This window comes from Scylla paramamosain, chromosome 5 (genome assembly GCF_035594125.1).
Source record: "Scylla paramamosain isolate STU-SP2022 chromosome 5, ASM3559412v1, whole genome shotgun sequence".
NCBI lineage: Eukaryota > Metazoa > Arthropoda > Malacostraca > Decapoda > Portunidae > Scylla > Scylla paramamosain.
Window position 1 is genome coordinate 4,563,320 of NC_087155.1, and position 13,604 is coordinate 4,576,923.

The window sequence follows — 13,604 nt, forward strand, 5'->3', positions numbered from 1 at the left end:
AACATCAGCAGACAGGACCCACACAATGAGAAGGTACGGTACCTGTTCCATGGTGTAGGAACCAAAGTTTTTTTTATTTTATTTTATTTTATTTTATTTATTTATTTATTTACTTTTTTTGCCTACATGCTTTTCCACTTATTCAAGGGGCGCAACTGGATGAGTTTACCTTAAAAAATTAGTTTTCTGTATTTCTCCATATTCTCTTAGATTCAGGCAAGATGTTTGTTGGGAAAAGTTTAAATGCCACCAACGCATTAATTTAAAGGGCTTGACAAGCATTTATAGGGTGCTTGGTGAGCACGCTGGCCTTTTAAATATCCTCTTTTACTAGTGTCGATGTTCTAGGTCTCACGAAAGCTAGAAATATGAAGTCTTCGCAGTTTTATTTTTGAGGCCTCTTACACCTGGCAGCCTAAAGGCGGGCAGTGGGTGGATGGATTGGCTGTCAAGGTCACACAGTCAGGTCAACTGTCGATGGCCTCAGTGCTGCCTTGCTGCCACACACGTGTAGCAGCGTGTCGCTTTTGCCTTCATTGCTTTGTTGAATTTCTCAGCACAATGCCTAAAAGCAAGATAGGGAAGATGAGGCAACAACGTGGTATAGCAGCTCAACAGCTGCAGCTTGCCAGAAGAGCAGATGGAGCGGAACATCATACATCATCCTCCGCAACCACCACCACCACCACCAAAATCCCCGCCACGACGTCAGCTGTGGTAACCCATCAACATCCACCACTACCTCTTCCATGTACACCTCCATCTCCAGGTGTAATGTCACCGACGAATGTACTGCTGAATAGTACACAGCTGCAAAGTCTCTTCAGCAACATGATCAGTGGCAAATGTATGAAGAATGTTGAGGTTGTCGTCAATAACAAGGGGATGAACTCAGAATGCTCTGTCATTTGTTCGTGTGAGACTCCCAGGACTGCAGCACCGCCAACCATGTCATCTTTTATCACCTGTCTGCCAAGGATGTCGTACAGCATAGTCTCTGTCCTACTGGAGAAGAGTCTTGGTGCTTCATGCAGAGGGCAGAGGCTCTGGGGAAGGAGCCAGAGCCTCACAGCACCAAGAAGCTCTACCTGTCCAAAATCCCTGGCAAGCAGCTGGAACTTGTAAAGGGTGTTTACAAAGATCTTGCAAATCCAGCACTGCTGTAGAAGTGCCTCTCTGGACGCATCCAGAATGAAAACGAGAGTCTACACTCAAAAGTCTGGAGGAGGGTGTCAAAGGACAAATATGCTGGACTGCACAGGACTCGCTCTGTGTCTCAGATGACAATCTGGGAGCATAATTTTGGATACTCTTAGTCCAATTTGCTGTAGTGCATTAGATTTGGAGTGTCTAGCCCCATCACTAAAGCACAAGAGAGAAGAGATAAGGAGAAAAAGAGGCACCAAACACTAAGACACAAAAAGAAAACAAAAGCAGGATACACAGCAGGAAACCCAGGCTGGAAGGAAGAGGAAGAGACTGACAGATACATCATACCAGGCCGGGGCACACTAGTAGTTGGTACAAATGTCCTATCTTGTCCCCATGTAATTTTTAAGTTTTTTTTTTATTGTTAGTAAATGTAAGCAAAACTTTAAATGTGTTTTCTCAAAACAAAAAATCTTTAACTTCAAATGAGTATATCTCAAAAATGTGTCAACCAATTTTAAGTCTGTTTTCTTTTTTCAGTAGAGAAAAGAAAAAAAAAATCTCTACCCAAGTCACTGCTCTAACTCAAAACCCAAGTTTTTTTTTATTGAATTTTCATTAAGAAAAAATCAAGAAAAAAAAAGTGTACTAAACAAAAATTTGTAAAAACTAATTTTTGTCTGATCTACAAACTTTGGGTCAAGATTGTAGTACAATACTTGATTTAACTACTGTGTCAAGCAAAAAGACGTACGGTAAGTTTCTTCATAGATTAGCTCATTTGAAAAAAAAAAAAAAAAGGCTTATAACTCAAAAACCACTGACTTTTGGAGAAACAACACTTCAACCAAAAATAATGTACATTCAGAACTCTATTGTGTGTAAATATTTCAGCTTGATTGGGTAAGAAATAACCAAGATAACATTTTTGCCAGTTGTGCCCCTTAATTGCTTTTTCTACTTCCTGGTAAGCTCATAAGTACCAGGTTAAAGATCAGTGCTGTCACTGATCCTCATCTTGACAATGGTAAGAACAATGGGCTACTAAATTATATGAGGGGAGCCACACTGTGCTCTGAGAATAACTAAATGCCCATACACACCAGGTGGTGTGCTGATTAACTCAAAATGTTATGTGCTCAGCTACTGGGCAGCAGCCATAGTAGCGAGAATGGGCCTCCATTCCTTAATGCATGATCTAAAGCCAGCCAGTGTGTGGGAGCTGGGGATGCTAGATATTACTTGTGTTATTTACCTGCTCTTTTCAGTAACAAAGAGACAAACTCAACATCAGGTTATACAGGAAAGGAGTGTGTTTCTACTGGTACCAAAAATCTTTTTTTTTTTATTTGGTGGTGTGCTTGCCTTTTCTTTTCTGAATATCTCAATTACCCATACTACATGATATTTCACAGTATTTGATACTTTATTAGAAAACAGTGTTTTCTTTCTCCTGTTACTTGCTTAATTCACAAGTTTATGCATTTGTTCCATCTTGCCATTCCATTCTTTACAACAAAGTTTTCATTACCGCATACATTTCAAAAAATCAAATGAACTGATTTTGTTGATCTCTGCTTTCATACACATTCATAAAACTACATGACAAACAAAACAGATATATAACAATAAGATTGATGTTATCATTATAGCAATAAGGTCCTTACAAATGCTTCTTAACAATCCCAACAAATGAGAGAACTAAAAGAATAAATATAATGGAACATATTTTAGCTATATACATGAAAAAAAACAAGCAAAAAGGAAAACACATGTGAAAATATACTGAACAAGAAGAATTCAAGCTTTTATTTTCTGGATGACAAATCAGACAAAGACATGCTGCATTCACTACGAGTAATAGGGTGTGTATAAGCTCCAGTCCCAAAGATGTGAAGAAAATAACAAAGTGTGTACATGAAATACTACAAAAGGTACTCCATTATTTGATACTGTTGCTCACATCATGTGAAAAATTAACTTTACAAACTTCATTTTTACATACATGGAAATTATTGCTGAAATAAACCTTACTGGTCATGATACTGATACTGATACTGTGCAGAGAAATATGTTCAAAGATGTATATTCCAGACAGTGAAGATGGATTATATGAAAGGTGTTTAGTGTAAATAAGGAGGACAGTGCATATACACTAAATCCCGCCTAAGTTAGAGCCAAATACCTTGAATATTGGATAAGTTGCACACTTTTATGACCTCAGATAAATAAGGGTTGGATATCTTAGATTGTCAACTGAGATATACGGGGGAAGTTGGACACTCAAGTACTCTGATAGATACATGATATCTCAGACTGTTCTCCAAGATATATGGGGAAAACTGGACACTCAGATAGACATCAGATAGGTATCTAATGTACTATTCTACTGTAGAGCATCACATCTTGTCTTATCCTGAGTTATCCAAATGAAGGGATAGGAGAAAATGACTGTTGACTGAAATGTCCTTTGGTTTTAACATAATTACAAGAACAGAAGAAACCACAGTGAGATGCTTGGTGACGTTGAAAGAGGCGAGTGTGAAAGTCACTACTCCCAATGCTAAAGAAAAATTTTTCAAGATGTGCACCAGAGAGAATTGATACAAATTTAAATATTAAATATTAAACACATAATTTAAATATCAAATATTAATTTTCTCCCAATATGCAGAGCATAACATAACTACACAATGTTTACAATCGTATGTGCACTAGAAACACTGCCTGCTCTCTGTATGGCCAGTGTCTTGCTGTGCCACACACAACAGCCTGATTCCTGCTGTGTTTGCTGGTCTTGATGATGGCTTCTAAGGCTACATCTAGTTTTCCTCTGATAACTCAGATTTTCTGATATTTCTGATTGGTGTTCCCCCAATTAATCTAACTTAGGCAGGGTTTACTATAGAAGGTTTGGTATGTTTGGTAAGGATGTAGGAACGAATTGTAGTCATGTAGGTTGTCAGAAGCAGAACTTTCAGATGGTCTAATGAAAGATGTAAAGAAATGAAACTACAAGGATACACAAAAATTGAGTGGATGTTGTGAGTGTGAGACAAAAACTCCCTATACAACGTGAAGACAATGTTGGAATATTTGAAAAAGAGATGAGAGATTCAATGAGATTATTCATTAGTTGAGTGCATGGTCAAGAGGAAATGGAGACCCTTCTGTCATAACCATTTTTTGGGGGGAAAGTTCCAAGGAGCAAACATCAGAGTAGATTTATCTAACTATATAAGACATCTTCCAAAGAACTCCCCCAATGAGATGGGTATAACAGAAATCTTTGTTTATTCCTATCCTTGCATATTCTGGTCTTGGCATTTTCTTCTCACTTCTTATTTCCAGTGCTTGGCTCTCCCATTTCAATGGAGGTTATCCTCTTGCACCCACTGCATATGTCATATTCATATATACTCTCTGTCATCTCACTTACTACAGCAGTGGCACCCTCTACTGAAGTGAGGTAAGTGACTCTTGGGTCAAAATTGAATTGCTCCATGCACTTAATAATCTACTCAATCTCTCCTATGAGGTAACAAACATATTCTGAAAGCCCAAAGGACAAGTCCAAGGAGTTGGAATCTAAAAATATATTAACTTCTTTCTCACTTATAGACCACATGGTAAGATGTTCCATGCTAGAGAAAGATAAGCGTCCAAGACAAGATTATGGTGAATTAACACCTCCCAGCCAATGGGGTTTTGACAGTTCTGAGGCATATACCAAATATGGTCACTTGCCCCATTTCAGCTCAGGGCTGGAGTGAGGTAAGTATGGGTGTGGCTGGGTGAGGAATGGAACTTTCAAGCACTGTTTTCTCAATTTTTGTCTGTGTTGCAAACATCACTGCAGCAAGAACCACAATTCTCTCACTATGACCAAACCATTTAAGGGTGCTATACTTAACTCACATATCTAATTCATATTTCAATCCTTCATCTTTACTTAATATATCAGGGTATACTTTCACCATCCATTCTTTACACATCAAATACTCATATAATTCACTTCAACAGTTTGGATCCTTGACCTCATTCTTACATTTCAAAGCCAAGTTTCATTTACATATATGATTGTTGGTGTTTTCACTCCATCACCCAGCCCCCTTTTTTTTTTATTTCCAAGTTTACTGTCCTTTCATTTATTACATGTACTTGATATTAAACAAGTTTTCTCTTCTGCACTAATTAAAAACTAAAATAAAAAAAGATATTGAAGTGGTGTCAAAAATGAAGTGCGTCAGGTGTACATGACTAAGGAAGAATGACTCATCATCTCTTGTCAATAAGGATCACCACACTGAAGTGATCAGACACAGAGAGAGAGAGAGAGAGAGAGAGAGAGAGAGAGAGAGAGAGAGAGAGAGAGAGAGAGAGAGAGAGAGAGAGAGAGAGAGAGAGAGAGAGAGAGAGAGAGAGAGAGAGAGAGAGAGAGAGAGAGAGAGGGGGGGGGATCAAGGAGTACCTTTTGCATAAGTAATGTCTTTTCATATATTGCAGCAACAAAATGAGAAAACAGAAAACAGTGAATTACAAGGCAAGAAATGTTAATATGTTTACCATCACGTGTAGAGTAAACACGATTCCTACAGGTGCGCTGCAGGACAGGAGAGCCTGGCAAAGAGCGGTGCTTAGCTGGCCGGCTTCCGTTGAAGGTACCCATTATCCCAGCAAGCAAATGAGAAGGACTAATAGCACGTGACCCTCCAGGCATTCCATCATCATCAGTGCCATTCAGCATAACCCCAGAGCTACCACTACAAGTGCAAGCAATCATATTATTACTTTCATTACTACTACCACCTCCACAACCACTAACACTGCTGCAATTACTGATGCTGCTGCTGCTACCACCTCTGCCACCACTGCTACTACTACCACCCCCACCACTGATGCCTCCCATAACATTACTATGACCACCACTACTGACCATAAAGTGAAAGGTGAGGTTTCCTGCTTCATTTCTGCCTCCTCTACATTTATCACCATGATTTATACTACCATCACCAACACTACCAACAGCCGCATTCCTGCCAACACGAGCAGCACCAGTAACATCATTTGTCCAAGCACATCCAGATGGACCACTACTGGAGGTGTCTACCCAGGCACAAGAAGATTTGTCTCCACTATAACTACAGCTGCTGGTGCAAGGTGCCACACTGGACTGGGCACTGGAGAACACATGAAGTCTACCTGAAGCATCTTCCCCGACAACAGCTGAAGAAGCATCTGAGCCCACAGTTTTGTGCTCAGCTAATATCTGAGGTAGTAAAAAGAGATTTCAACCAAATTTAAAGTGGTACTTAATATGTAATAATAGCAATTAATGAAAAGAATCTAATCTACTAACAAATTATTCAGAGATATCAAGTAACTACAGGTGTAGACTTCAGAAAATATCATTTGGGACATCCATACCACAAAAAAATATAAAATACATCACATATGGTTGAGAGTATGTCATGAAATCAATGTTTTCCCAAAATAAATTAGTTACTGTTTGACTAGTTGTACTCACCTTCTTTGCTTCAGAATAGACTAATCTCTTCACCCTTATGGTAATACTATTGTTATCACCATTGATATTGCAGGTAGAAAATAGCTTTGCTGCCTGCTGGCCGGAGTTTAAGTATGTTCCATTTACAGCTAATACTACATCATTTTTCCGAAGGCCTGCAAGATGGGCTGGAGAATTTTGCTGGACTGATTCTATCATCTGATGAAAATAATACAATCATTGGTTTACAATATATACTAAGGCAGTATTCTAATAACAGCAAAATATTCATGCAGTGTACAAACTATCAAATTATTAGAAAAAATATAAGTTATTGAACCTACTTATTCATAATGATTATTTCTTAATTTGTCCTTATTAATCTTTAAACCAAAATAATAAATATGTTCAGCTAAGTCTCCCCTTTGTTGCTATGAAATATATACTGTATTTCCTTGATTATAGGTTGATCTCAAGTGTAGGTCGACCCCTGATTTCTGGGCAAGAAATAAGTAATATATGGTATACATTGTACATAGATCAGCCATCTATATGAAGGACAGCAACCTCTAATATCTATTGGATGAAAAATCTATTAACTTTGAATTGGGGTGCTGGTAATGGAATGACAAGTTATGTTATCAATTCACCACATTTTATAAAAAAAATATGAGAGAGAGAGAGAGAGAGAGAGAGAGAGAGAGAGAGAGAGAGAGAGAGAGAGAGAGAGAGAGAGAGAGAGAGAGAGAGAGAGCTGTTCCTCCTTCCTTGTTCAGTCAGATAATTAAGATGTGAAATTTGTTCTCACACACACACACATACACTGGAGACTTCGTTGAGAGCAGACGTGTCAGGAGCAGCTGCGCCGAACTTGCCTATTTGTGGGTACAGGGTCCGAGGTATTTTCTTAGCCTGTCTCCATACAAAAGTATAAGAAAGTGCACAGTGTGGGGTGGAGTTTTTATGGGAGAAGTAGAAAAAAGATTGGAGATGGAATAGATGAAGTGAAAATTGTGGGTGAAAACACCGAATCCGAATCGGTTGTAAACAAAGCGTGATGGCGGCCGCCGCCGCGTCGCCGTCGCCCAGAGGCACACCAAAATTTGAAGGATTTAGTGAATAAGATATACAGGTAGGCAGGTTAAATGCAAGATTATGGAAATCAGAAGAAGAGAATGAAAAGATTAGAGAGGAAATAAGAGGATTGGTGACATTAGTCAGAGGATGGAAAGGAGATAAGGAGAGGGGACTTAAAGACATGAACGACATTGTTGAAGAGCTGGAAGAGTTGAAAGGGAGTTAAAAAGAGAAAGGGAAAATAAGAAACTGAGAGAGGAAGTGGAAAAGATAGTGGATTTAAATGTAAAGTACAGTGAAAAAATACAAGAACTCAAAAAAGAAAATGGAAAGTTAAGGAGCATGGTGGAGAAGAAAGAAGTTAGGATAGATGAAGGCAAAATCCAAAGTGAAGTAAAAGGCTTAGTTGAAAAGGAAGTGAAAAGTTGGAAAGAAGAGAGAGAACAAGAGAAAATAGATATGACAGAAATAATAAGAAAACAGCAAGAACAACATGATAAAGAGATGGCGAAAAAAGTAGTGAAAATCATTAAGGAAAAAGATAACATAGTAAGGGATACGGTACAAAAAAAGATGTGCCTGATGGTGTTTGGGGATAAAGAGAAGACCATATCAAATAAAGTTCTAAGAGAACGAGAAGAATTACAAAGAGCAAAAGAAATCATTGGGAAAATTGTAGAAGAAGGAGATGAAACGGATATACAAATAGAAGAAGTGTACAGGATTGGGAAATATTCAGAAGGGGGGAAACGTCCCATGAAAATAAGACTTAATACCCAAGCGGCAGCCGAACACATCTTGAGAAGAACGAGTTTGTTAAGAAAGATAGAGGGTATGAAGGATATATATATAAGAAGAGAAATGAATGAGGAGGAAAGAAACAAGGTGAAAGAGTTAAAAGAGGAGGCCAAGACAAAAAACGAAGAGAGAACACAGGAACAGGCAGAAAGGTATATATAGAGAGTGATAGACATGAAAATGAGGAAATGGTGGTTAAAGAATGCGGGGCAAGAAGTAAGACAACAAAGAGAGAACACAAAAGAAATGGGTCCACAATAAATAAAATTAAAGTTATGTATACAAACATAGATGGATTAGTGTCCAGCCTAAGGGAACTAAGAGATTATTTACATGAAAAGAAACCAGAAGTGGCATGCATTACAGAAACAAAACTAACAAGGGAGATTAATGTTGAATTTGAAGAAGGATATAACACATGGAGAAGAGACAGAAAGAATAAGGGAGGAGGAGGAGTGATGATTCTAGTAAGAAAAAACATCTTGATAGAAACAGTGGAATATGGTGAAGGGAGGTCAGAAACATTGAGTGTGGAGATCAAGATCCAAGGACAAGAAAGCAGAAAAATTATTGTTGCGTACATGCCTCCAAAGACCAACACTTGGTGGACTGATGATTATAAGCACATGCAAAGCGAGTTCATAAAAAGTATAGATGACATGCTAAAGATAAGAAACAAGGTGTTACTAGTAGGAGATTTTAATAGCAAGGAGATAAACTGGGGGAAGATGGAGGTGACAGGGATTGCCAGTACACGGAGTGAAGAATTTTTACAGACTATGATGGTAAACACGATGGATCAATGGGTGAAAGAAAATACTAGGTACAGAGAGGAAGATGAACCATCACTACTAGACTTGGTTTTTACAAAAAAGCCAGAAAATGAACCAAGTATAGAATATTTGTGTCCAGTGGGAAAAAGTGATCATGTGAAGATGGAGATAGAGATCAAAGAAGAAGTGCCAAAATTCAATGAGGAATATAAAAATGAGAGAAAAAATTATGCTAAAGCAGACTTTACAGGGTTAAAGAAATTCTACGGAGAGCTTGATTGGAGTAATTTATTAAGAGGTATGGAGGTGCAGAAAAAATATGAAGTGTTTTTAAGCAAGTTTAGAGGTGTTGAAAGATATGTGCCAAGATATAAGGTAAAAGAAAATAAGAAAGTGTGGTTTAATGCAAAGTGTGCAGAGGCAAAAATGAAGAAGGAGAGGGCATGGAAAAAAATTAGGAAACAATGGAATGAGATAAATGGAGAATACAGGACAGCTAGAAATGATTATGTTAAAATAAGAAGAGAAGAAGAAAGAAATTTTGAAAGAGATGTAGTTGGAAAGTGTAAAGAAGAACCCAAACTTTTCTATAGATATGTAAATGGAAAAATAAAGCATGGAGATACCATTACAAAGCTGAAGAAAAATGGAGAAATTTATGAAACCACACAAGAGATGGCTGAGATATTGAATAAAAGCTTTAAGTCTGTATTTACAAGAGAAACTGTCTTTGCATCACTGGGAGATGAGGAACAACAGAAAGGAATAGAAAACATACAAGTGGAAAGAAAAGAAATTAAAAGACTACTGGAAGAGCTAGATACTAGGAAGGCGATGGGACCAGACGAAGTAAATGGATGGATATTGAAAGAATGTAGAGAGGAATTGGAAGAACCAATATGGGAGATAATTAACAGTTCTTTGAAGGAGGGAAAAGTACCAAAGGAATGGAAGAGAGCAAATATAGTACCGTTATACAAAGGAGGTAATAAAATGGAACCACTGAATTACAGACCAGTCTCACTCACGAGTATTGTAAGTAAACTCTGTGAAATAGTCATTAAAAACAGATGGGTGCAATATCTTGAACAAGAAAATATAATAACAGAAAAACAATTTGGTTTCAGGAAAGAGAGATCTTGCGTAACAAACTTACTGAGCTTTTATACAAGAGTAATAGATAAACTACAAGAGAGAGATGGTTGGGTTGATGCAGTCTATTTAATCTGAAAAAAGCTTTTGATACAGTTCCACATAAAAGTCTCATATGGAAACTGGGACATCAAGGAGGGCTAAAAGGAAAAATACTTAAGTGGATGAAGGATTATCTCCAAGGTAGGGAAATGAGTACAGTAATCAGAGATAATAAATCAAGTTGGTGCGAAGTAACAAGCGGAGTACCACAAGGGTCTGTGTTGGCACCTATAATGTTTCAGGTCTATATAAATGATATGACGGTGGGTTTAAATAGCTACATTAACATGTTTGCAGATGATGCAAAATTGATGAAAGTAATAAAGAACCAAGAGGATTGTGAGGAACTACAGAGGGATATTGATAGAATTTATGAATGGAGTAAACAATGGAAATTAGAATTTAATATAAAGAAGTGCCATGTAATGGAGATGGGAAGAAGTAAAAGGAGACCTTCATGGGAGTATAAGATGGGAGGAATCACAATACGAAAGAGCAAAGAAGAAAAAGACCTGGGAGTAATAATTCAAGACACGCTATCACCAGAAAAACACATCAATGGAATATTTGGCTCTACATATAATTTGCTAGCAAATATCAGGGTGGCATTTAATTACCTAGACAAAGAAATTATGAAGAAAATAATAACACACATGATACGCCCCAAACTGGAATACACAGCAGTGGTATGGTCTCCACACAAGAAGAAAGATATAAGGAAATTGGAAAGGATACAAAGAACAGCTACGAAAATGATACCTGAATTGGAAGACCTAAGTTACGAGGAAAGACTGGAAGAAATTGGATTACCAACACTGCAAGAAAGAAGGGAAAGAGGAGACCTGATAACAATGTTCAAATTAGGAAATGGCATGGAGAAGATAGACAGAGATGATCTAGTTGTAAAAGTGGAGGAAGGAGATAGACGTACAAGGGGACATATAAAGAAATTAAAGAAGAGTCATTGTTTGGGAGATATTAAGAAATACAGCTTTCCGCATCGAACGGTTGAAATATGGAATAACTTAAAAGAAGAGGTGGTTGCGGCAAAGAGTGTGCACATGTTTAAAGAGAGATTGGACAAATTCGGGTATGGAGACAGGACTAATTGAGCTTTGGCTCGGACCCCATACTATACAACTAGGTAAATACACACACACACACACACACACACACACACACACACACACACACACACACACACACACACACACACACACACACACACACACAAGCTTAAAAATTATGTATACAAATATAGATGGTTTGGTGTCGAGCCTACTGGAACTTAAAGACTACCTAAAGAACAATAAACCATACATAGTATGTTTAACAGAAACCAAACTAAAAGAGGGAATAAAGATGAGATTTCCAAAGGAAGGTTGTAGCACATGGAGGAGAGACAGAAAAGGAAAGGGAGGAGGAGGAGTGATGATACTGGTAAAGAGGATATTGCTGTTGAGGAAGTGGAATATGGTGATGGAATGGCACAAACTTTGAGTGTTGATTAAGATCAAAGGAAGTTAAAAAAAGGAAGGTCATTATGATGTACATGCCACCAAAAACTAATGCATGGAAAACCAATAGATATAAAACTATGGAACTAGAAACAAGAAATAGCAACAGAGGACATGATAAGGAAAAGTAACAAAGTGCTCTTAGTAGATGACTTCAACACTAGAGAGAGAGAGAGAGAGAGAGAGAGAGAGAGAGAGAGAGAGAGAGAGAGAGAGAGAGAGAGAGAGAGAGAGAGAGAGAGAGAGAGAGAGAGAGAGAGACCTGTTCCTCCTTCCTTCACTTAAGCCTTCCATCACCAGAATCTCATGCACTTTATATTTCTGCCTGGAACCATGCCAAGTCTGTTCTCCAACTAGCCAGAAACTCCTTCATTAACAGAAAGTGTCAAAACCTTTCAAGATCTAACTCCCCTCGTGACTTCTGGCATCTAGCCAAAAATATCTCCAATAACTTTGCTTCTTCTTTCCCTCCTTTATTTTGACCAGATGGCACCACTGCTATCACATCTATTTCTAAAGCTGAACTCTTCGCTCAAACCTTTGCTAAAAACTCTACCTTGGACGTTTCTTGTTCCTTCCTCTCCTCCATCCTCTGACTACTTCATGCTACCTATTAAAATTCCTCGCAATGATGTTTTCCATGCCCTTGCTGGCTTAAACCCTCGGAAGGCTTATGGACTTTATGGGGTCCCTCCTATTGTTCTCCGAAACTGTGCCTCCGTGCTTGAACCTTGCCTAGTCAAACTCTTTCAGCTCTGTCTGTCACCATCTACCTTTCCTTCTTGCCTGTTCCTAAAAAGAGTGACTGTTCTAATCCCTCAAACTACCATCCTATTGCTTTAATTTCCTGCCTATCTAAAGTTTTTGAATCTGTCCTCAACAGGAAGATTCTTAAACATCTATCACTTCACAACCTTCTATCTGATCACCAGTATGGGTTCCGTCAAGGCCACTCTACTGGTGATCTTCTGGCTTTCCTTAAAGAATCTTGGTCATCCTCTTTTAGAGATTTTGATGAAACTTTTCCTGTTGCCTTGGACATATCAAAAGCTTTTGATAGAGATAACCTTTGATCTCCAAACTACCCTCCTACGGCTTCTATCCTTTTCTCTGTAACTTCATCTCAAGTTTCCTTTCTGACAGTTCTATTGCTGCTGTGGTAGACGGTCACTGTTCTCCTAAATCTATTAACAGTGGTGTTCCTCAGGGTTCTGTCCTGTCGCCCACTCTCTTCTTATTATTCATTAATGATCTTCTAAACCAAACTTCTTGTCCTATCCACTCCTACAATGATGATACCACCCTGCACTTTTCCACGTCTTTTCATAGACGTCCAACCCTTCAGGAAGTAAACATTTCATGCAGGGAAGCCAAAGAACGCTTGACTTCTGATCTTTCTAAAATTTCTGATTGAGGCAGAGCAAACTTAGTATTGTTCAATGCCTCAAAAACTCAATTCCTCCATCTATCAACTCGACACAACCTTCCAGACAACTATCCCCTCTTCTTCAATGACACTCAACTGTCCCCCTCTTCTACACTGAACATCCTCGGTCTGTCCTTTACTTATAATCTGAACTGGAAACTTCA

At 38.3% G+C, this 13,604-nt stretch overlaps 2 protein-coding genes across 16 annotated transcripts in view; one reads left to right on the forward strand and one right to left on the reverse strand.

The window, feature by feature from the left end:
- Nucleotides 1-13,604, reverse strand: part of LOC135100438 (PDZ domain-containing protein 8-like) — a 176,566-nt gene that overhangs the window by 120,544 nt on the left and 42,418 nt on the right. For 9 of the 10 annotated variants that reach the window (XM_064003318.1, XM_064003317.1, XM_064003316.1 and 6 more), the window contains 2 exons: nucleotides 6,677-6,874; nucleotides 5,716-6,418 (listed from right to left, as the gene is read on the reverse strand). In XM_064003318.1, coding sequence (XP_063859388.1) covers nucleotides 5,716-6,418; nucleotides 6,677-6,874 — 901 coding nt within the window. The remainder of the gene's footprint in view (nucleotides 1-5,715; nucleotides 6,419-6,676; nucleotides 6,875-13,604) is intronic. The other variant, XM_064003322.1, reaches the window with a different exon arrangement.
- Nucleotides 7,653-13,604, forward strand: part of LOC135100440 (jerky protein homolog) — a 33,836-nt gene continuing 27,884 nt past the window's right edge. For 4 of the 6 annotated variants that reach the window (XM_064003328.1, XM_064003325.1, XM_064003326.1 and 1 more), the window contains exon 1: nucleotides 7,657-7,787. The gene's annotated coding sequence lies outside the window, so the exon portion shown is untranslated. Of the gene's footprint in view, nucleotides 7,788-13,604 lie in introns of all 6 variants that reach the window. The other 2 variants (XM_064003330.1, XM_064003329.1) reach the window with 2 other exon arrangements.